General features: G+C 35.8%; 1 protein-coding gene across 4 annotated transcripts in view; it reads left to right on the top strand.

Annotated features, from left to right (window-relative positions):
• The window catches only part of Vps13b (vacuolar protein sorting 13 homolog B), an 829,431-nt gene that overhangs the window by 563,729 nt on the left and 240,087 nt on the right, over positions 1-25,615 (top strand). For all 4 annotated transcript variants that reach the window (XM_047551787.1, XM_047551802.1, XM_047551778.1 and 1 more), the window contains exons 32-33: positions 15,376-15,502; positions 18,561-18,704. In XM_047551787.1, coding sequence (XP_047407743.1) covers positions 15,376-15,502; positions 18,561-18,704 — 271 coding nt within the window. The remainder of the gene's footprint in view (positions 1-15,375; positions 15,503-18,560; positions 18,705-25,615) is intronic.

Below are 25,615 nucleotides of genomic sequence, written 5' to 3'. Positions count from 1 at the left end.
TCTATGTCTTTTGATTGATGAGTTCAGGCCATTAACATTCAGGGTTATTATTGTGATATGATTTGTATTCCCAGTCATTTGACTCATTTTTGTTTTTTGACATGATTTGGTTTCTCCTTTATTTGGCTATTCCTTTAGGCTAGTTCCTCCCGTTATTGATTTGCATCATGGTTTTTCATCTCTTCCTCATGCAATATTTTGCTGAGAATGTTCTGTAATGCTGGCTTTCTTTTTGTAAATTCCTTTAGCTTTTGTTTATCATGGAAGGATCTTATTTCATCATCAAATCTGAATGTAAGTTTTGCTGGGTATAAGATTCTTGGTTGGCATCCGTTTTCTTTCAGGGCTTGGTAAATGTTGTTCCAGGCCCTTCTAGCTTTTAGGGTCTGGATTGAAAAATCTGCTGATATTCTTATTGGTTTCCCCCTGAACGTAATTTGATTCTTTTCTCTCACAGCCTTTAAAATTCTGTCTTTTTTTTGTATGTTAGGTATTTTCATAATAACGTGCCTTGGTGTGGGTCTGTTGTAATTTTGTATATTTGGAGTCCTGTAAGCCTCCTGTACTTGGTTTTCCCTTTCATTCTCCAGATTTGGGAAATTTTCTGATATTATTTCATTGAATAGATTGTTCATTTCTTTGGTTTGTTTCTCTAAGCCTTCCTCAATCCCAATAATTCTTAAATTTGGCCTTTTCATGATATCCCATAATTCTTGTAGATTCTGCTTATGATTTCTTACCATCTTCTCTGTTTGGTCAATTTTGTTTTCAAGATTAAATATTTTGTCTTCAGTGTCTGAGGTTCTGTCTTCCAGGTGTTCTATCCTATTGGTTATGCTTTCTATGGAGTTTTTAACTTGTTTTATTGTTTCCTTCATTTCAAGGATTTCTGTTTGTTTTATTTTCAGTATCTCTCTTTATTGAAATGATATTTTGCTTCTCGTATTTGCTCTTTTAACTGTTGATTGTTGTGATCATTTAATGCCTGTATTTGCCCTTTTATCTCTTCCTTCAATGCCTGCATTTGCTCTTTCATCTCCTCATTTGCTTCCCTGATTGTTTTAATTATGTACATTCTTTTTTTTTTTTTTTTTTTTTACGTTTACATAGGGTAATGAGGTTTATTATATTTTTCCCCTCCCCCCCACCCCTCCCACCCCTCTCACCCCTCTTTTCCCTCTACACAGTCCTTCTTTCCTTCATTCTTACCGCTCTCCTTAGCCTAACTCTAAACCTAACCCTAAACCTAATGCTAGCCCGTCCCACCCCCCATTATATGTCCTCATCCGCTTATCAGCGAGATCATTCGTCCTTTAGTTTTTTGAGATTGGCTTATCTCACTTAGCATGATATTCTCCAATTTCGACCATTTGCCTACAGATGCCATAATTTTATCATTCTTCATTGCGGAGTAATATTCCATTGTATAAATATGCCACAGTTTCTTTATCCATTCATCAACTGAAGGGCATCTAGGTTGGTTCCACAATCTGGCTATGGTGAATTGAGCAGCAATGAACATTTATGTGGCTGTATCTCTGTAGTATGCTGATTTTAAGTCCTTTGGGTATAGGCCAAGGAGTGGGATAGCTGGGTCAAATGGTGTTTCCATTCCAAGCTTTCTGAGGAATCTCCACACTGCTTTCCAGAGTGGTTGCACTAATTTGCAACCCCACCAGCAATGTATGAGTGTTCCTTTTTCACCACATCCTCGCCAACACCTATTGTTGCTTGTATTCTTGATAATCGCCATTCTAATTGGGGTGAGATGAAATCTTAGGGTAGTTTTGATTTGCATTTCCCTTATTACTAGGGATGTTGAACATTTTTTCATATGTCTGGTGATTACTTGTACATCTTCTTCTGTGAAGTGTCTGTTCATTTCCTTAGCCCATTTGTTGATTGGATTATTTGTATTCTTCGTGTAGAGTTTTTTGAGTTCTTTATAGATTCTGGAAATTAGCGCTCTATCTGAGGTATGGTTGGCAAAGATATTCTCCCACTCTGTAGGCTCTCTCTTCACATTTCTGATAGTTTCCTTTGCTGAGAGAAAGCTTTTTAGTTTGAATCTATCCCAGTTGTTTATTCTTGCTTTTATTTCTTGTGCTATGGGAGTCCTGTTAAGGAAATCTGATCCTGAGCCAACAAGTTGAAGATTTGGACCTACTTTTTCTTCTATAAGATGCAGGGTCTCTGGTCTGATTCCGAGGTCCTTGATCCATTTTGAGTTGAGTTTTGTGTAGGGTGAGAGATAGGGGTTTAGTTTCATTCTATTGCATATAGTTTTCCAGTTTTCCCAGCACCATTTGTTGAAGAGGCTATCTTTTCTCCATTGCATATTGTTGGAACCTTTGTCTAGTATGAGAAAATTGTATTTATTTGGGTTTGTGTCCATGTCCTCTATTCTGTACCATTGATCTACCTGTCTATTTTGGTACCAATACCATGCCGTTTTTGTTACTATTGCTTTGTAGTAGAGTTGAAGATCTGGTATTGCAATACCCCCTGCTTCGCTCTTGCTACTGAGGATTGCTTTAGCTATTCTAGGTTTTTTATTCTTCCAGATGAATTTCATAATTGCTTGCTCTATTTCTGCAAGGTACATCATTGGGATTTTAATTGGAATTGCATTGAATCTGTATAGAACTTTAGGTAGTATAGCCATTTTGACGATATTAATTCTGCCAATCCAGGAACATGGGAGATCTTTCCATCTTCTAAGGTTTTCTTGAATTTCTTTCTTTAGTGTTCTGTAGTTCTCATTGTAGAGGTCTTTCACCTCTTTTGTGAGATTGATTCCCAAGTATTTTATTTTTTTCGATGCTATTGTGAATGGGGTAGTTTTCCTAATTTCTCTTTCTGAAGATTCATCACTTATGTATAAAAATGCATTGGATTTATGAGCATTGATCTTGTAACCTGCTACTTTACTGAATTCACTTATGAGTTCTAAAAGTTTTCTGGTGGAATTTCCAGGTTCCTCTAAATATATAATCATGTCATCAGCGAACAGGGATAGTTTGAGTTCTTCTTTTCCTATTCGTATCCCTTTAATTTCTTTGGTTTGTCTGATTGCTCTGGCTAGAGTCTCAAGGACGATGTTGAATAGAAGCGGTGAAAGAGGGCATCCCTGCCTTGTTCCAGTTTTTAGGGGGAACGCTTTCAGTTTTTCACCATTTAGAATGATATTGGCCATGGGCTTAGCGTAGATGGCCTTTATAATGTTTAGGAATGTTCCCATTACCCCAATTTTTTCTAGTGTTTTGAGCATGAAGGGATGCTGTATTTTATCAAATGCTTTTTCTGCATCTATTGAAATAATCATGTGATTCTTAACTTTAAGTCTATTGATATGGTGAATGACATTTATTGATTTCCGAATGTTGAACCAATCTTGCATCCCTGGGATAAAACCCACTTGATCGTGGTGCACTATCTTTTTAATATATATTTGTATGCGATTTGCTAAAATTTTGTTGAGAATTTTTGCATCGATGTTCATTAAGGATATTGGTCTGAAATTTTCTTTCCTTGATGTGTCTCTGTCTGGTTTAGGTATCAGGGTGATATTGGCTTCATAGAACGAGTTTGGTAGGGTTCCCTCCTCTTCTATTTCATGGAATAGTTTGAGGAGTATTGGAATGAGCTCTTCTTTAAAGGTTTTGTAGAACTCGGCTGAGAACCCATCTGGTCCTGGACTTTTCTTTGTTGGTAGGCTTTTGATGACCTCTTCTATTTCATTGCTTGAAATTGGTTTATTTAAGTTGTGTATGTCCTCCTCGTTCAGTTTAGGTAGTTCATATGTCTCTAGAAATTTGTTGATGTCTTCAAGGTTTTCTGTTTTGTTGGAGTATAGATTTTCGAAATAGCTTCTAATTATGTTTTGTATTTCACTCGTGTCTGTTGTGATGTTTCCTTGTTCATTCCGAATTTTAGTAATTTGAGTTTTCTCCCTCTTTCTCTTTGTTAGTGTGGCTAAGGGTTTATCAATTTTATTTATTTTTTCAAAGAACCAACTATTTATTTTATTAATTTTTCCGATTGTTTCTTTTGTTTCGATTTCGTTGATTTCGGCTCTGATTTTAACTATTTCCTGTCTTCTACTACTTTTGGTATTGGTCTGCTCTTCTTTTTCTAGTGCTTTGAGCTGTAGTGTTAAGTCGTTTATTTGTTGATTTCTACTTCTTTTTTTGAATGCACCCCATGAAATAAATCTTCCTCTAAGTACTGCTTTCATAGTGTCCCAGAGATTTTGATATGATGTGTCTTTGTTCTCGTTTACTTCTAAGAATTTTTTTATTTCCCTCCTGATGTCTTCTGTTATCCATTCATCATATAATAGTGTATTATTTAGTCTCCAGGTATTGGAGAAGTTTCTGTTTTTTATTCTGTCATTTATTTCTAATTTCAATCCATTATGATCTGATAGAGTACAAGGTAGTATCTCTATCTTCTTGTATTTACTAACAGTAGCTTTGTGGCATAAAATATGGTCTATTTTGGAGAAGGATCCATGTGCTGCTGAGAAGAAAGTGTATTCATTCTTTGTTGGATGGTATATTCTATATATGTCCGTTAAGTCTAAATTGCTGATTGTGTTGTTGAGATCTATAGTTTCTTTATTCAATTTTTGTTTGGACGATCTATCCAGTGGTGAGAGAGGTGTGTTAAAATCGCCTAGTATTATTGTGTTGTGGTCTATTTGATTTCTGGAATTGAGAAGGATTTGTTTGACGTACGTGGATGAGCCAATGTTCGGGGCATAGATATTTATGATTGTTATGTCTTGCTGATTTATGCTTCCCTTAAGCAGCATGTAATGTCCTTCTTTATCCCTTCTGACTAGTTTTGGTTTGAAGTCCACATTATCTGAGATGAGGATGGATACTCCAGCTTTTTTGCTGTGTCCGTGTGCATGGCATGTTTGTCCCCATTCTTTCACCTTTAGTCTATGGGTGTCTCTTTCTATGAGATGAGTCTCTTGCAGGCAGCATATTGTTGGATTTTTCTTTTTAATCCAATCTGCCAGTCTGTGTCTTTTGATTGATGAATTCAGGCCATTAACATTCAGGGTTATTATTGTGATATGATTTGTATTCCCAGTCAATTGACTCATATTTGTTTTTGACATGATTTGGTTTCTCCTTTATTTGGCTATTCCTTTAGGCTAGCGCCTCCTGTTGCTGATTTGCATCGTTGTTTTTCATCTCTTCCTCATGGAATATTTTGCTGAGAATGTTCTGTAATGCTGGCTTTCTTTTTGTAAATTCCTTTAGCTTTTGTTTATCATGGAAGGATCTTATTTCATCGTCAAATTTGAAGGTAAGTTTTGCTGGGTATAGGATTCTTGGTTGGCATCCATTTTCTTTCAGGGCTTGGTATATGTTGTTCCAGGCCCTTCTAGCTTTTAGGGTCTGGATTGAAAAATCTGCTGATATTCTTATTGGTTTCCCTCTGAATGTAATTTGATTCTTTTCTCTCGCGGCCTTTAAAATTCTGTCTTTATTTTGTATGTTAGGTATTTTCATAATAATGTGCCTTGGTGTGGGTCTGTTGTAATTTTGTATGTTTGGAGTTCTATAAGCCTCTTGTACTTGGTTTTCCATTTCGTTCTTCAGATTTGGGACATTTTCTGTTATTATTTCATTGAATAGATTGTTCATTCCTTTGGTTTGTTTCTCTAAGCCTTCCTCAATCCCAATAATTCTCAAATTTGGCCTTTTCATGATATCCCATAGTTCTTGGAGATTCTGTTCATGATTTCTTACCATCTTCTCTGTTTGTTCAACTTTGTTTTCAAGGTTAAATATTTTGTCTTCAATGTCTGAGGTTCTGTCTTCCAGGTGTTCTATCCTATTGGTTATGCTTTCTATGGAGTTTTTAACTTGGTTTATTGTTTCCTTCATTTCAAGGATTTCAGTTTGGTTTTTTTTCAGTATCTCTAACTCTTTATTGAAATGATCTCTTGCTTCCCGTATTTGGTCTTTTAACTGTTGATTGGTGCGATCATTTAATGCCTGCATTTGCTCTTTCATCTCCTCCTTCAATGCCTGCATTTGCTCTTTCATCTCCTCATTAGCTTCCCTGATCGTTTTAATTACGTACATTCTGAACTCCCTTTCTGACATTTCTTCTGCTGTGCTGTCATTGGGTTTTATTGATGTAGTATCTAGGTTTGTTTGGGACATTTTCTTCCCTTGTTTTCTCATAATGGTCAGTTGTCAGTGGGACCCTGAGATATTGCAGTTTTCCACTATTGGCTTATAGTGTCCCAGTAGATTTCCAGTGTATCACCTCCCAGCCTTCAGTAGCCTGATGTCTTGGAGGAATCTGATAAAGCAGCTCATTCGAAGAATACTACCCCTAGCCCCCTACTGGTTCCACGTTTTGGAACTGGCTCTGTGCGGAAATGCTCTCACTGTGGGCCTGCACCGTGCAGCTGGCCGTGTGGGAAGAGCCCACTGCCGGAGTGTGGAAGACTACCTTGGGAGGACTCAAGCTGCCCTGCCCGGCTCTGCTAAGCCACCTCTATCTGGGCCTGCCACCCGGGCTGAGCTTTACCCAGTGGGCAGACTCACCCGTGGCTCCACTTCAGTCCGAGTCTCTCAATGCCTCCCCTTCTTAACTCCTGGGTTGTGGAGCGACCGGGGGTGCAGTCTCCCTCTAGGCCGCCATCTTGGATCGCCCCGTGAAGAGAGCCCGCAACCGGAGTGGGCAGAGCCGCCTGAAGAGGTCTCCGGCTGCCCTGCCCTTATCCCTGAGGCTGATTGCAGATCGAGGCTCTCCGCTGGTTCTTTGCAGGAGTACACTGCACTGCAGCGGCTCCGGGACTCGGAGCGTGCTCTGTTCAGACAGGCTCTCACTAGCGGGCCAGTTCTGTTCCGAGAACCTGGAGAAGCTGGCTGTGTGGGCGGGGCCCACCGCCGAAGTGCGCAGGACTGCCTTGGATGACTCTAGCTGCCCTGCCCGGCTCCGATAAGCCACCTCTATCTGGGCCTGCCACCCGGGCCGAGCTTTACCCAGTGGGCAGACTCACCCGTGGCTCCACTTCAGTCCAAGTCTCTCAATGCCTCCCCTTCTTAACTCCTGGGTTCTGGAGCGACTGGGGGTGCAGTCTCCCTCTAGGCCGCCATCTTGGATCGCCCCGTGGAGAGAGCCCGCAGCCGGAGTGGGCAGAGCCGCCTGAAGAGGTCTCCGGCTGCCCTGCCCTTATCCCTGAGGCTGATTGCAGATCGAGGCTCTCCGCTGGTTCTTTGCAGGAGTACACTGCACTGCAGCGGCTCCGGGACTCGCGGAGCCTGCTCTGTTCAGACAGGCTCTCACTAGCGGGCCAGTTCCGTTCCGAGAACCTGGAGAAGCTGCTAATTATGTACATTCTGAACTCCCTTTCTGACATTTCTTCTGCTATGCTGTCATTGGGTTTTATTGATATAGTATCTAGGTTTGTTTGGGACATTTTCTTCCCTTGTTTTCTCATATTGGTCAGATGTCAGTGGGACTCTGAGATATTGCAGATTTCCTCTATTGGCTTATAGTGTCCCTGTAGATTTCCAGTATATCACCTCCCAGCCTTCAGTAGCCTGAAGTGTTGGAGGAACTTGATAATGCAGTGTCCGAAGAAAGCTGCCCCTAGCCCGCTACTGGGTCCAGCCTGGGGGCTGATTCTGCGTGGAAATCCTCTCACTGGGCGGTCCTGCTCCTAGAAGCTGGCTATAGAAAGGGCCTGCCCCCGCCTGAGGGAGCCGGGCTGCTCAGGGAAAGCCTCTCCTGTCCTGCCCTGGTCCCCGAAGCTGCCTGTGGGCAGGGGCCTGCCGCTTGGTCCAGGACTTGGGGTTGGCTCTGTGCAGAAAAGCTCTCGCTGGGCGGGCCTGCTCTGAGAACCTGGCTGTGGACCGGGCCTGCCATGGGAGGGAGCCAGGCTGCTTGGGGAAGTCTTTCGCTGCCCTGCCCTGGTCCGAGAAACTGCCTGCGGGCCGCTGGGTCCGGGTCTTAGGGTTGGCTTTGTGCAGAAAAGCTCTCACTGGACTGGCCTGTTCCTAGAAGCTGGCTGTGAATCAAGCCTGCTGCCAGAGAGAGCAGAGCTGCTTGGGGAAGACTCTTGCTACCCTGCCCTGCTCAAGAAGCTGCCCCCTGTCTGGGCCTGCCACCCGGGGCCGGGGCCGAGCTTCACCTGGTGGGAGCGACTCTTCCCGCGGCTCTATGTTGGTCCGAGTGTCTCAATACCTCCCCTTCTTGAATCCTGAGTTCTGGAGATGGGAGATGCAGTCACCCTCTAGTCCACCATCTTGGATCTTCAAATACACAATCTTCTTAGCAGCACATGGATTCTTTTCATTTCCTGGTGCTCAGGAGCCAGTCCTTGTCCCTAGGGATCTTCAGCCCCTGCACAGCAGAGCAATCTGGGACTCCAAAGCAGGAGAGTGAAACCTAAAGTTGAATGACTGATGTGGTGGTCTCAGGGAAAACAGGGAAGATGGTGGAAGCAATTTAATTTTTTATTACAATACTTTTATTTCTTCCTATCACTGATTATGTTTGATTTCCTTGGAAATTTTATCTTTTGAGTTTCATTACCAAAAAAATATATGTTCATTTAAATATTTTGATACAAATTGATCAAATTCATGTGATATTTTGTGGGCCTTCCCCACCCCAACAGATTTTTTTTAAGATTGTTATTACTGTGTTTGCTTACCAAGCAACATTTGAATATGACACATTCCCCAAATCCATCAGTCCTATATGTCATAGTCACCATAACATTAAATATGGGTAACTTCCTAAGTGTTGACATTAAAATCCCAGAACCATATATTACTACTAACCTTATTTCTGAGAGATTGTGTCTATTTAGTGTCTTCTGATCTCTTTAATTTTTGTTTTTGGAAGTGTTATCCAAATGTTCACACCTGACAGTAGCCCTTGCATATTTTGATTTGTAATTAAACAAATATGAGATTTTTCCAGAATTGCACCTGAAATCATAAATAGTAATAATATGCAAGGAAAGCAGTTTTTTCTTTTAAATCTTTAACCTAAAAACCATCCCTTTCTTATAGCAATTTACTAGTTTATCAAACTAACACTTAAAAAAATTATAGAAGTTATTCTAATTCTCATATTTCATAGATTAATACCTAGAGTGACCTATATATTATATAATTTTATAACGATTTGCTTAAACCTTTCCATGACTTTACATGAAAGAATGTGATTTCCTTCCTGTTTAAAGTACCTGAAGACTGAGAGTGAAGGGAAAAGAGATCCTGATGCAACACAAAGGAGCAAAGAGTCAGTTTATACTTCCTAGCAACCAACAGGTATCTGCTTCCTTCCATCTTGATTGAAGGTGTTTTCTGTGGCAATCAGAAAAGATGGCAGAGAAGTAAATGGAAAGAAATCCTGTCTTGCCTGGTCTCATTCTTTTATCTTTGCACAGTTACCAACAACAGGTACTCAAAAAATAAGAAAAATCTTTATATCCAATGTAATCCCCATAGTAGTATACCAAATGATAAAATTTTAAAACCTCCTTCAATTATTTTTAATACTTTTTAAAATTTGTCTTTACTATTTTTTAGTTGTCAATGGACCTTTATTTCGTTTATTTATATGCAGTGCTGAGAATCAAACCCAGTGCCTCACACATGCGAGACAAGTGCTCTACCACTGAGCTACAACCCCAACCCGTCCTTCAGTTATTTTGAAGTCTTTCAGCTCCCAGAATGGTAATTGTGATAGAGACAAATAGATACCTGATTCATTAAAACTCAATTAACCAAATCCCCAAATAACCAGTTTCTCTCTTGCAGCATTTTGTTTTAAGAAGATAATATCAAGAGTGTACTTAAAAGCATATATACAACATGAATATATGTTATTAATAACTTTGTAATCAAATAAAAGAAATCTCTTGAGCCTCCATCCCTTGTTAGATTCCTATTTATTTTCAATATATTTCCCTGTCAAATCGTGGCACTTCCTCTAGTCTCTTCTTCCTCAGTGAAGCTTATATTGAAGGTTTACTTTGTCAAAGGTCTATCAAGTATAATTAGATGCAGGAGTTCCCAGCTGTAAATATAAACAACTGGAGGGTATAACCAGTATTCATTGGATCTCAATAAAAATCAATTATGTTAATATTTCAATTCAGGTATGTTATAAAACTGTCAAATAGAGACTGTAATAAATCTAGCACTTGTGATCATCACAGTTACAGTAGCCATAGTTTTGATTTATTATCTGTTGGGTTTTGTCCTGTTTGGGAAGATGAGTTTTTGGAGTTGATGTTCTATGGTTTTGGTGGTTTGTGTTTTGTTTTTGTATATTTTTGGAATATTTCATTTTTAATTTTATTTAATTTTGCCAAACTAAATTTGTATTGGCATTTTATTTTAATATATTTAAAAATAATCCTCATTACATCCTGTAGTCCTTATAGCATTGTTCACAAGATGTTTTCTATGTCTATAACCTTAAGATAAAACATTAGGTCATTTACTGATTCTTCCCATACCTCCGTTATTTTATTTTTTATACTTTATGATTATTTTGCTTAGTTATCTTTCCTATTAAATTGAGCTTCATGAGAATCAGCACTATGTATCTATTTTTGCCATTTCCCATTTCCCCATCACTAGCAAAGATCTTGGCATCATAGTGGATACTCATGTTCATGTTTCTCAATTTCAGAGAAAGATAAATACTATGAAAATAGTATATTGGTATAATGTGACAAGAGTGACTGGGAAATTATTTTAGATTAGGGCTCAGGGAATGCCTCCTTTAATACCTGAATGAAAAGAATGAGCTGTACATGCAAATACCCCTGAAGTACTTCTACCTCAGATGTTCCAGGCAGAGCAAAGACCCTTGAGTAGGAACAAGTTTAATACATTTATGTACCATGCTGGGCTAGCATGACAAGAGTAACAGAAGTCACATTTTAGGGAGAGAAGAGGTAAATTACAAATGGTGTTTTAGGTCAAAGGGAGGTCAACTTTTATTTTCATTAAAATACAAAGTCTTTAGATAATGTTCCTCTTGAAAAAAATACTTAAATAGGCTTAAACATATGAGTAAATATTTCATTTTTAAAGTTACTGTAGAATTCAAAGTATTTATCCTTATGACTCTCATTAATCTAAAAGTAAGGGGAATCTCTAGGAACAAATAGGTTTCCAAATACCTGATTGTTTAAAATAAATGTGAATATTACTGGTTTTTATATTTAAAAATATCTATTGTGAGCTGCTGATTATTAATGGTAATCATCACGAGACTGAAGTATCTTCTGCTCTGCTCTATTCTGTCTGGAGCTCAGTTCTAATACCATGGCAGGAAATTATGTTGCTTAAGAATTGTCTTCACAAGTAGGTCATCAACACTTTTCATCTGTCGTTTTAGTGGAATATTTTGGAAAACGTGGATACCATTTTTCCTCCTTCTGGACTTTCATAATATTCAGTATTTTAAGTATTATTATCTGCTTTGATGTTTTTCACAAAGACACACCAAAATGTGTGGTACTTGGGCAGAACTTTAGTGTAAATACCTTGAGCCTAAGAAAACTGACCAGTCTTTGTGAATATGTTTTTGTCACTCCAAGTGGCACACGCCTATGGCATTCTTGCTTAATAATAGTTTTAGAAAATAATACCTTCCCTGCTTACAATATACACCTTTAAAACCTAACTGAAAAACTTTTGTTAACACAGGATTACTTTCCTGTTACTTGATTAGAACCTTATGAGATTCAATATTTTGTTACTTATAACAAGAGTTTAGTTTCTATGGATACAAACCTCTACATTAGATGATAACTACAAATAAATGTCCTTTTTGTTGTTGTTTCTGTGGACAATGTAAATCTTTGTTATATTTGAGTGCATCAGAGAAATATTTCATCCACAACTCTCCTAACCCCATGTGTCATAGCAAGCTATATAGGTAACTGTTTTCTCTGTGGGTCAGTTTAACACCTTCCCATCATCATGGTTGATAAACTATTTCACAAGCTATGTCTAATTGTGTTTTCTCAGACTATGGATTCTTACATGTTATCAGTTATGAAGAAGTTTTTAGCCTTTGTCTCTTTACTATCTTCCCTTTTCTTATCTTTGTTCTCATTTTGTAATGCTAATAAATATGTGAGACTTCTCCCTCCTTGTCTCTTAATTTTTCACCTTTCCATTTTAAAGTTTACTGTACCCAAAATAATAATAGTTATTTTAAAAATTATTAAATTATTTAAAAATAATTATTATGTGATAATTAAAAAGAAAAAACAAATAAAATTCACTATAGTACATTCCTGAAGTACTACTAGTTGTATTCTAGTTTATACTTTCTTTTTTGTTTTTTGGGGGGTACCAGGGATTGAACTCAGGGGCACTCAACCACTGAGCCACATCCCCAGACCTATTTTGTATTTTATTTAGAGATGGGAACTCACTGAGTTGCTTAGCGCTTTGCTTTTGCTGAGGCTGACTTTGAACTCGAGATCCTCCTGTCTTAGTCTCCCAAGCTGCTGAATTACATGTGTGTGCCACTGTGCCTGGCTAGTTTATACTTTCTTAAGCTATTATCTAAAATGCTTTTTATCTCAACTAATATGCATTTCAATTTTAATAGCTACAGTTTTAATTTCTGCAAATTATATTTATTTTTGTAGCTTTAATTTTAATTTTTATTTTATTACATATTTATTTAATAATTTTAAACAAGTATATTTTATTATCCATATAAACTAATTTTCTTATCAAAAATTCTTGGCAGTGCTTTTGAAAATGGGATCTAATTCTTCTCTTGCTAATAACAATGTTTTTGGCATATAAAATGATCCATGATTAGGAGCTTATATTCAGTGGTCTTTGTCCCTAATAATTCTGTTTGCATTGAGGACATGTTTTTGTAAAGAGATTTTACATCTATTTTGGACAGATGCTATAAGGTTATCAAAGATCTGATGCCCCATTTATGTAAATAACTCCAAAAGAATATTCCAGGACCATACATGTAATATAAATTAAAACCACCTAACACACACGGGGAATTTCTCATTTTTTATTTCCCAGGAAGATATCTAGGAGTTTTTGTGTGTGTGTGTGTGTACATAATTTTTTGTTGTTTTTGTTGTTTTGTTATGTTTTGTTTTCCAACAAAAAATCTTGGCAAAACAGGCAAATTCCCTTGTTCCCTTTTTCAGATGGGCTAATATTCTCTTAGCGTTTTAAGGACCTAAGATCTAGGTAAGCAGCTCATTTCAAAACTCTTGCCTTGTTTCAAATTAGCTATTAAAATGCATAAAATGCTGAGGTCCTCTATGAACAACCTCATTTAATACTTTAAATTTTAGTTCCTTCTTTTAAGTTTTGATCTGTGAACTATTAACTATTAAAATATTTTCAGAATTTAACTTCTCGTTGTAGTTATTTCTTTAGTGTTTCTTTTTTTCTCACTTTTGATTGACCCTTGAAAATACCTGACCTACAAACATTTTCAAAGGTTTTTTTCTTAAAGTTTATATTTACCTCAAATATTTATTAAAGATATAACAAAATAAAAATACTTTATACAAGAAAAATTATAGTTTTCTAGGACTATTGACTTGACTTCAGTTTTCTTCTATAACTGTATGTCTCTCATACTTTTAGTCACTGATTTAATTCATCATACAATGAGAAAAAATATATGCTATGGACAAGTACTTTTTGTTTCCATCAGTGCTTTAGTTAACATTTGTTTTTATTTGGTTCCCTGCCATCTTTTCCATTTTAAGGTATTTTTAATCCATCATATATTTTAGCACTCCCCTATGAGAACACATCAGATGTTACATGTTTCTCACATTGGTCATTTTATGGAATTTGAGCTATTAGGCTATAATTATAGTGTCTCTCAGGATCTAAACCCTTCCTCTGTAGTCACATACTTTAATACTTCTTCCTGTTACTCTCTACTTACCAGATCTCTTAATTCTTTAAAATTGACTTTCTTGAAATCCAATACTTATGTGTCACAGAACCAGATGATCCAATTTACTTTTTTGGCAGACACCACATAAAGCTCTGCCTGTTGCACATTTAACAAAAGAGGTTAGTACTCTCTAGGCCCCTCTGATTTGGGGGGCAGGGGTGCGGAGATATGCAGAGACTTGAATTTTATCTAGACTTTTTCATGAGATAACTTGTCAATTCTTTGATTTTAACTTTATCATTTTATAATATAAGGGAATGGTAAGAATACTTTTATAAAGAATATTAAATTAATGGTTTGATTGAAATTTTAAGGTATGACTTTTTTAGTAAAACAAAAGTTCAGTATATTGTTTCATGAAATGAAAATTAAGGATATAAATAATGATCCTGAAGATCGGTAACAACACACGATTTGGTTTCTCAGCACTTTTTCCAGTTTCATCTTCTACCATGTAATCAATGCTTCCTTTGAAATTCTTAGCAATTTTCAGTGCTAAGTAGAAATATTGTGCTATGTAACTGATCAGAGGTAAGAAAATGTGTTGTCTGATACCAACTTGCCCTCCAAGCCAGTTCTGGAGCCTTTGTTCCTATTGGATAACTTTAGCCCAGTCTAAAACTTCATTTTCTCATTGGTAATGTGGGTCTAATATTGGTTTTTACTTTATATGGAGGGTTGTTTTGAGAAAACATTTGGTTTTAGGAACAAAAGCTATTTAATAGACTTTAAAGACTGCAGTAATTCATACTTAGATGGTTCTTAGAGCTTAAAAAAAGGAGTTCAAAGATTAAGAGGATATGCTCATGAGCTTAATGAGATTGAAAATGTTGGCAGTTGTCAAGTGGAAGGTCATAAATATTAAAAAGAGGAAATTAAAAATTATTTCATCTGGGCACACGCCTGTAATCCCAGTGACTTGGGAGGTTGAGGCAGGAGGATTGTGAGTTTAAATTCAACCTTAGCAATTTAGACTATCTCTCTAAGTGAAATATACAAAGGGACTGCGGATGTGTCTCAGTGGTTAAGGGCCCCTGGGTTCAATCTCTGCTTAAAAAAAAAAATTCCAAAAACAGTAAAATTATTGATGATGACAAAAGATAGGCATCTATTTGTAGAACAAAAGGAATTAAAATAAATGAAGTAATTTGTTAAAAGATCCTAAGATGATACTAATATGAAATGTCTTAATTACATCTATGTTTTCCAGTGAAGATTTTTCCTATTTTTCATATCTTATGGTACTACAGTTAAGAAACTGTGTCTATAAAATATGCAGCACTCTCAGAATAGTGATATAATTTTGTCTTCTATCTTTGTAGTTTAAAACCTTATATAAATTTAATGAAAATTATTCGTGAAAAAAGTGAGCTAATAATTTTTTACTTTATCTTTTAGCATAAGGCGACATCAAGAAAGGAGAGCTATTTTGACCCCCATTTTGACTGATTTTTCTGTCCGAATAACTGGAGCACCTGCCATCATTTTCACCAAAATAAGTTCTTCAGAAAATTTACATACTGAGGTAGGACATAATATAGATATCATTTTAGTCTAAATAATGGAGCAGTTCCTCTTAGTATGTTACACATTTTTGAGTTTCAGCCCATGACATCAAACTAGCTTATTAATAATAACAATTAACATCATTGCTTATATTTGCTAAGCACTTCCTAATACTATCCAGTTATTACTTTCCCTGTAATAACTCATTTAATCCTCATGATAATCCTATCAGCTACTCCTACTACCTGCATTTTATAGATGAGGAAACTGAGACTTTAAGAGGGTATCCAATTTGCCAAATTTCAAAGTAGTAAGAAACAAGCAAAGTATGATCTCAATTGGTCTAACTTCAGTTTGTATACTATTAACTTGTATAGCATCTTTCAAATGAAACTATATACCAACAAAATAATATGTAATCCTCATACAGATTATCTTTCAAAATAAATTCTATGTTAATTACTATATTTAATTTTCATAGCATCATTATGGGATATATTTTATTTGTATCCATGTTTTATAGATGAGGAAACAGAGATCAAAAGAGATTAAGTAACTTGACTTAATCAAAACTGAAATCAACAGAGGTTAAGTAACTTAAATGGTGGGTCCAGGTTGCAATTCTGATCATTATGGAATACTGTCTCCATGTCTAAAATAGAAATGAATACAAATGTGGTTTTCCATAATTTAAAAAGAAAGATTCTTCCTAGAATTTGTTATGCTAAACACATTATAAACTTTTTGCTTTTTCATAGAAGTATAGGCAGTATTATGAAAAGTTAAGAAAAATTGGTATAGATTAAATGCTTAGGTATAAAATAAATTCCTGACTTAAGATGGTTTGACTTACTGATTTTCACCTTTATAGTGTGAGAAAGTATATGAATTCAGTACAAGTCATACTTTGAATTTTGAATTTTGATTTTTCCTTGGGCTAGTGATATGCCGAACCATACCATTACATGATTCTGGGCAGCATGGCAGCAAGCAACAGATCCTAGTCTACCAGGCAATCATGAGGGAGACAGCTGATACTCTGCCTTGCTAAGCTAGGATTTTTGGTAGGTTAGGTGTATTAAATGCATTTTGATTCATGATATTTTTAACTTGCCATGGGTTTGTTGGAATATAACCCCATTATAAATTGAGGAGTATAGTATGTGTATTAATCCAAGATAATGATACCTTACATTCCCTCTCTAGATATTTTTTAAAAACAGTGTTTTGTATGTATTATCTCATTTGATGTTTATAATAGCTGTACTGGGAAAGTTAGATTAGAAAAAGTTTCTTTATGTCCACAAAAGGTGTAGAAAGATTAATTCTTACTAGTTACTTAGTAAGAAAATTGGTTTGGAAAACAGAGAACTCATTAAAAAGTTCTTTTTTCACCCCCATACTAATGCTGCTATAAAAATTTGAATTGAGGGGCTGGGGATATAGCTCAGTTGGTAGAGTGCCTGCCTCGAAAGCACAAGGCCCTAGGTTCAATCCCCAGCACCGCCAAAAAAAAATTTTTGAATTGAGTCACAGACTGGGGTTATGGCTCAGTTCCTAGCATGTATGAGGCACTGGGTTCAATTCTCACCATCGCATATGAATAAATAAAATAAAGATCCATCAACAACTAAAAATATATCTAAAAAAGATTAACATATTAGAATCACATTTTTTAATTACTTCAATTTCCTGATTATATATGACTCACAAAAATGAAATAAAAGGCATAGTGTTATGCCCCAGTTAGCCTCCGGATTATTTTAAAGATCAAACTGATCAGATGATAATTATAAAAGGAGTAAAAACAGAACTTATTTTTATGGTGTTAGCTAATGATTCTACCAATTGCATTCATACCATTTAACAGACAAGAAAATGCTAATTTTCATGGGATGATAGTCTACTAATAGAACTAACATATTTTTGAGGACAAAATTTCATATCCTTGGGAAATGCAACAATGACAATTTAAAAAGAAAAAGAAGACCTTCTGAGCGATACTTTTTTTCATCATTACTTGAGGAATAAAATAAGAATTTCAAGTATAATGAATAAATACAGGAAATTTGTGAAGGAAAGTTTAACCAAAAAAAGGATAATCATTTCAGATATGCTGTTCTTTATGGCTTTATTAAAAGCTATTCTAAGCTGTCCAGTTTGTATTTGGACAGCCATAGTCTCCTTTCAAATCCATTCCTTTGGGTGATGCTAATAAGGAGAAGGCATGTTGGACATTTCCAAGCATTGGAACATTGTCCACATGGACTTCATGACAAGAGGCAGGAATTTTGCTTATTAGCTGAAGCTTCTGGATTTTTTTTTCTGTTGTCTTCCTCTGTAATAGGTTTTCCAGTGATAAATGTTCAAGTGACTCAGTTATGCAGAACAGCAACAATTAAATAGTGGACGTGTAATGCTGCCAAGATTTTAGCAGTTTTAAGAAGTAAAATTAACTAGTCTAGCTATCTTTGGCTTTAGCACCATATATTATTGCAAACACTTAAAATGTATCCTGTGAATAATACTTATACCATAGTGTTTGCAATTAAAATTGCCTACTGCAGTTGTCTGTTTATATCTGTCTGCCCCTTACGTTATAACCTCCTCTAGAGCAAGTTGTCCTTTAAGAACAACCTTATTCTTTATGATAGTCCTAGTATTCTACTATAATGACTAGTACTTAGAAGAATTTTAGTAAATACTTGATTTGAACTGATGAACAAGATCCTGCTATAGAACTACATTGTTGCTTATATATTAAAACAAGGATAGTAGTTTGAAGTATGAACAAGTCAAATGGATATGAAAAGGTGAAAAATTCTTGTTAATGACCCTGTATTTAACACAAGGCCAGGCATATTGCAAGCCTATATAAATAGTCTTTAAATTAATCCATTATCTATGTCAAGCAACTGTGCTCACCATTTTTGCTTTTCTTATTAATGTATGAATTTAAGTCCCATCAGACTTAGGAAGTAGTAACAGTCAAATAAGTAAGAATAAAAATGATAAATTATCTTCTGAAACCTATCATATTTCTTTATCTATATTCAACCTTTGTTCCCCTCCTTCAGGAGATTTTAGTGTGTGGCCATTCCTTGGAAGTGAATATAACAACAAACCTGGATTTCTTCCTAAGTGTGGCTCAAGTTCAACTCTTACATCAGTTAATAGTAGCAAATATGACTGGTCTGGAACCATCAAATAAGGCCACAGAGGTAACTGTTACATGATTTTGATTAGACTCACTGCATTTGTGCCAGCTTTACAATAGAACAACTATAATTAAACTAGATGCTTTCTGCTAATTAGTCTGCAGTTAACTTTTCACAATATGGTCATAAATCATTTTGGATTGATGTTCTTTAGTTTTGAATTTTGTTCAGTCTCTTTTCCTCTTATTTGTCATGCAACTTTACAAAATTGCTGTGGACTGACCTCAGAAAAACCTTTGTTGAAAACATGATTTTATTTCCCTGCTATAAGAAACCTGGTATAGCTTTCATTGACTCAGATACATTACAGGGATAGGGCTTCTTTTGAAAGGGAACTTTGTAAGAGTACTATGGGAATATCTTCAATAAATAACTGGTAAATCATTTATTTCCCATGCTCAGTGAAGAATGGAAACAATGATAATAGTTGAATGCCTGCCTAGTACTTTAATTTTGATCTGGTCTTCATTGGAAGTCTATTATAACCACAAAGCATGTCAGCATAAAACAGAACACTGCTTCTTAGAAGCATCTTGAAGTGTTTTCTTTGCTTTTATTTTCTGCTTCATTTATTGTAGCTGTACTTAGAATAAATCTTCTATATAATCCCAGGAGAACAAACTGTGAAAAAGGTGTTTTTTAAAATTCTTACCATAAGTTACAGAGAAGGCTCATTTCTGTTTATTAAGAACGTAGAGAACCAGGTGCGGTGGTATACACTGTAATCCCAGCAGCTCAGAGGCTGAGGCAGGAGGATTGCAAGTACAAAGTCAGCTTCAGCAACTTAGTGAGGCCTTAAGCAACTTAGCAAGACCTTGTCTCAAAAATAGAAAAAAGCTAAGGATGTAACTCTGTAGTAAAGTGCCCTTGGTTAAATCCCCAGTACATAAAAAAAAAAAAAAAGGAAAAATAAAAAAGAATGTAGAGGTAGGGAAGTAGGGAAGGAAGAGGTGTTCACAGAGAGTCACTTTGTGCCAGTCAGCATGGCCAGGCATGTCCCATAAGATAACACAGACATCTACAATCATATTATACTAAGCCTATGAGATGGGCATTATTCCCATTTTACAGTAGAGAGGTGACCTACCCCAAATCATCATCCATAGCCAGAAAATGAAGACCTGTGTATTGAATTTAGGTCTTTAAATTCAGTTCTCTTCTTATTCTGCCACAGATCATGTACCTATCACCTCTTTCTCTCAGTCTTATTTAGTTTTCAAAAGCTATTTAAGTATGATAAACTTTTGTAAATGGAGATTCTCTAACTCAATCATCTTTCACCATCTATGATTTATATTTATTCATTGTCTTTTTTAAGGACCACAAAGCTATATATTCTCAAATCTAATGACTTTTTTCCAGTGTACTTTAGATAATCCATAAAAACATAATTATATGGCATAAAATAAGCAGATTTTAAAAATTATCCCATGCATTTTCAATGAAGTCCATGAAGCAAGTTGGGTTGGAAAATAATATTTTATATCCCTATATTATTTGTGCCAGTTTTATAAATCTCTTATATCAAAGAAATTTACTCACAGATTACTGATTTATTTTAGGAATTAATAACTGGTTATTTTTGTGAGATGTAGTTTTTATGTTGTCAAACAAGTATGTTATCTCATTTATTACAGAGAAATTCCATAAACTATGATAATCATTACCATCATAACTGCAGATTATATAATGTTTCCTACATACCAAGAAATATCCAGACCATTTTACCTAATTTTCTCCTAAAAGTGACACTTTGAGGCAGGCTGTATTACATACCACTTTTAACAAAAAGAAAGAGAAACACAGAAAGATTAGAGCCTTGTTTCGTTGAGGACTAGGCTCAGTTCTAGGGACCAATGTTTAAGGATCAGCAGTTGAAAGATGCAGAGGCATGCTGGGGAAATTGGTCATCCTTTATTCAGAGGTGGCCACAGCCATTAGCCAGCCCTCTGAACCATTTTCGTAGGCCCTTTTTAGGTATAGTTCAAATAAAGAAGTTGGCACACTGCCAACAGCTTACTGAAGGGAGGGTGTGTATTTACAAGTCAATGTTTATAACCTTGAGTACACACACTGAATCAGTGTTTCTGGCCTTCACTAACCGTAACAGCCAATTCCCAACCCTGGCTACACACTAAAAACATATTATAAAACATATCATAGCCCACCAGAAGTCTTGGCAAGGGAGCCTATCTGTAGTCATTTGGGGCCTGTCCCAACAATCTGCCCACTTTTAGGATTTCTCACCATACAATCTATAGGTCTGAAGTCTTCTACAGTGATCCTTTAGCAAGGAGGGCAGAGCCCTGCATTTATAGTCTACAATATAAGCTGCAATAACGTATGTTGGGACCCTATCTACTGAGGTCATGGAAAGTACACCCTGAAAAATTCTTATGTGATACCAGACATAGCAGCTTGTCTGTCATCCCAGCAGCTCACAAGGCTGAGTCAGTATGATCTCAAATTCAGAACCCACCTCAGCAAAAGCAAGGCACTAAGCAACTCAGTGAGACCCTGTTTTTAAATAAAATACAAAATGGGCCTGGGGATGTGGCGGCCAAGTGCTCCTTAGTTTAATCCCTGGTACTGCACCACCTCCACCTCTTCCCCCTGCAAAAAATATCTGCATGTGAAGTTCCAGTTTCTTAGCCAAAGCCAAAGAGGCTGGAATGCCACACACAGCAGGACAGCAATAACTCCTCATGCTAGGCCAAGGAATTTATAACTGTTTACCTACATACTTGTACTGCCTATCCCTAGGAACAAATTTCAGTAAATAAAAGGACACTCAGAATACAAACACCCTTCCCTGAACATCAATTCATCCTTCACAGATACATAGGTGATTACCTTTAAAACAACCGCACTATTATTATTTTTAACTCTTTAAAAATTTAGACTGAGTTAATGAAGAAATGCAAGAAGGGATATGTGTTTGTTAAAAAAGTGTATCCTCAAATTAGGAACAGCTACTATTTTATAAGAATAATGAATTACTAATGAGAATATCATTTATTAGCACTGTAAAGGGATCCTGGGAATTACAGACCAGTCAATGTGCTGTCTATTTTAAGCCCCACATCTGACACTATATTGATGCAGTAGTGTGGAATATATTTCAGTAAAAAGACATCATGCATATTTAGTATATTGCTATTTTTGAGAGCGTTAATATTTTCAGACAAATTTTTGGCAAGGTTTCATTTGAAATATTTTTTAAAATATTGTTCAGGTATGGATAGGTGGATTTTTGTTTAGTAGAGGAAAATTTCTACACTATAAACAAAGGAAAGAGAAACAAAGGACATATCTTTGCAAATAGAAGTGAGCACAATAGGACAGCTTAAGGATTGCAGCTAGAACAATATTTAACAATAATTTTAGTTAAACAAACAACTGACACATAATGGAACTTTCAAATTCATATCTGAAAAGAACCACTTCTGAGTAATAAAATGTGTAGTGATGATTTAAGCAAGTTGCCACACATCTTGAACAAAATATTTCCAGTATTTTTGCTTGGGAAAAAAATGTACACTAGGTAGAATGAGGCCACTACATCTATGCTTGTATTTGTAGTCTTTGATTTCCGTTGTCCCCTTCCAACATTGTTACTTATGGCATATGGCTTCTAGCATATACATCTTCCTTCATTTAAATTAATCTTTTCTTGTTTCTCTATACATGATATGATAGTCTGAAAAAGTACATAAGAGAGATCAACATTTAATTTTCAAAAAACTGAAGTTCATTCCACAGTACAAAGGATGTGTTTTTATGTAGCTTAGTGCCAGTGTTCACCATTCCATTTAGTAGTCCTCTCTTGACAGCACTGGGCTCTGTAAAGCTAGTACAACAGGCATGTTATTTGGGATTCTTAGATCCTAGTTCCTTCCTATTTACATAAGATGGTAGTCAGTGTGCTAGATACCATAAGAGTGAAAGCCAAACCTAGAATTCGAAGGTTTTCCCCAAAGCTCTACTGCTTAGCCTTGGTTTCCTTCCCAGTGTTCAGCAGGGCAGTGATGATTGGCACAATTGGTTTCTCTTTAGAAGATTATTTACCTTCTTATAAAATGGTTCTGCTCCCATGAACACCCAATTATATGAACATGGCTATTAGTAATAATATCATGACATGCAGGAATTAGGAAGATTGTTTCATTACATCTTCACTAAGTTTCAGAAAGCTTTGATAAGAGAATGTGAAGAAATAAAGAGGTAAAAAGTTTTAATTCATGTAGGTATTTTTAGAGAAATAATGCAGGTCATTTTATATGATGAGAAGAGGAAATTAAAAATCATTGTAAATATTCCCAAGGTTATTAGTATACAGAACATTTTAACAAATAATTCAAAAAGAAAACAGACAGTCCTACCTTTATATCATTTATTCCAGTTACAGTCTCAAAAAAAGATACAACATATGTTGAATAGAAGTGGTGAAGGAGGGCATCCCTGTCTTGTTCCAGTTTTTAGAGGGATTGCTTTCAGTTTTTCTCCATTTAGAATGATTTTGGCTTTGGGCTTAGCATAGATAGCCTTTACAATGTTGAGGTATGTTCCTATTATCCCTATTTTTTCTAGTATTTTGAGCATGAAGGGGTGCTATATGTTATGAAATTCTTTCTCATCATCTATTGAGATAATCATGATTCTTAACTTTAAGTTTATTGATGTGATGAATTACATTTATTGATTTCCGGATTTTGAACCAACCTTGCATTCCTGGGATAAAGCCCACTTGATCATGGTGCACTATCTTTTTAATATGTTGTTGTATGCGATTTGCCAGAATTTTATTAAGGATTTTTGCGTCTATGTTCATCAGGGATATTCGTCTAAAGTTTTCTTTCCTTGATGCGTCTTTGTCCGATTTTGGTGTCAGAGTACTACTAACTTCATAGAATGAATTTGGAAGGGTTCCCTCCTTTTCTATTTCACGCAATATTTTGAGGAATATTGGTATTAGTTCTTCTTTAAAGGTCTTGTAGAACTCGGTTGATAATCCATCTGGTCCCTGGCTTTTCTTGGTGGTAGACTTTTGATGGCTTCTTCTCTTTCAGTGCTTGAAATTGATGTGTTTAAATTGTGTATGTCTTCCTGATTCAGTTTGGGAGGATCATATGTCTCTAAAAATTTGTCAATGTCTTCTATAAAAGAGAACCTACAGAGTGGGACAAAATCTTTTCCACATGCACTTCAGATAGAGCACTAATCTCCAAATTTTATAATGAATTTACAAAACTTTACACCAAAAATATAAAGAACCCATTCAATAAATGGGCCAAATTACATATTACAAATATATGAAAAAGTATTCAAAATCTCTAGTAATTAGAGAAATGCAAATTAAAACAACTCTAAGATTTTATCTTGTTCCAATTAAAAAGGCTTATTATCAAGAACACAAGCAATAATAGGTGTTGGCATGGATGTGGGGAAAAAGGCACACTTGTACATTGCTGGTATAGTTGCAAATTTGTGTGACCACTCTGGGAAGCAGTATGGAGATTCCTCAGAAAACTTAAAAGGACTCACCTTTTGACCCAGTTATCCCACTCCTTGGTTTATACCCAAAGGACTTCAAATCAGCATACTACAGTAACACAGCCACATCAATGTTTATAGCAGCTCAATTCACAATAGCTAGATTGTGGAACCAACCTAGATGCCCTTCAACAGATGAATGGATAAGGAAACTATGGTATATGTGCACAATGGAATATTGGTCAGCCATAAATAATAAAATTATGGCATTTGCAGGCAAATGGATGGAATTGAAGACTATTGTACTAAGTGAAATAAAGCCAATCCCAGAAAACCAAAGCCAAATGTTTTCCCTGATGAGTGACTGATGATACATAATGGGGGTGGGGGTAGGAGGTGAGGGGTAAGAGAATAATGGAGGAACTTCAGATTACATAGAGGGAAATGAGACAAGGTTGGGGGCGGGGGCATGAAAGATGGTGGAATGAGACAGACATCATTACCCTATGCACATGTATGATTACATGAATGGTGTGAATCTACATAGTGCACAACCATAGAAACAAAAGTTGTACCCTGTTTCTCTACAATGAATCAAAATGCAGTCTGTAAAAATAAAAAAAAATTAAAAATAAGCAAATAAATCAGTTGTAAGTAAAAAATTTTAAAAAAACAAATAATAATAATAATAATATGTTAAAGCTCTGCTCAGAGAAAATATTTTAAGGTTACTGGAGGCAACTGCAGAGTGGTATATATGTCTTCGTGTGTGCTTGTATGTAGTGTGGATGATATGAGGGTATTTGGGTAGACAGACCTGTATTTCATTCTCAGTTCATATCACATAAATATCTGTAGGCCTTAGTTTTATGTATGGACCATGGTTTTTTAAATCTTTCTTTTTACTCTTTACTAGTTTATTGAATTAAAAAGTGAAGATCAAAAAAAAGGTACAACATAAACTTTACATGTTGTTTTAATGTTTTAGAGAGATTTAGACTGAAAGATGAAAAATAAATGATCTGTTATCTGTGAAATCACAAAGAATACAGATAACATACTAAAATTAGTATTTTCAATTGAAATGGTTAGTTTATTTTTTATAATATAGTTTTATTTTCATTGAAGAAGTACATGAATTTTAGTAATCAAGTACTGCTTAGTTATATTTATCCAAATTAGCTTCAGTTCCCCCAGTACTCCCACCTCATTCTGCTCCTTCGTTAACCACTTTTGTCTCTATAAGCTCTTTCTTATGATGTTGATATCCAATGTTTCTGAATAACCTGAATTAACTACCATCTCTTGGTTCACTATAATCTTATTCACTTGATAGTTATTGTATATAAAGGTTCCATCTCTTCTGCTTTTGTATTCCATGCCTCCATCTTCCCAATATTCTTATGTATTTTTTCTTTGTC

The sequence above is a fragment of the Sciurus carolinensis genome, chromosome 1 (genome assembly GCF_902686445.1).
Source record: "Sciurus carolinensis chromosome 1, mSciCar1.2, whole genome shotgun sequence".
Classification (NCBI taxonomy): Eukaryota; Metazoa; Chordata; class Mammalia; order Rodentia; family Sciuridae; genus Sciurus; species Sciurus carolinensis.
Note: the sequence above shows the minus strand (reverse complement) of the source record. Positions and strands in the feature narration are given on the sequence as shown.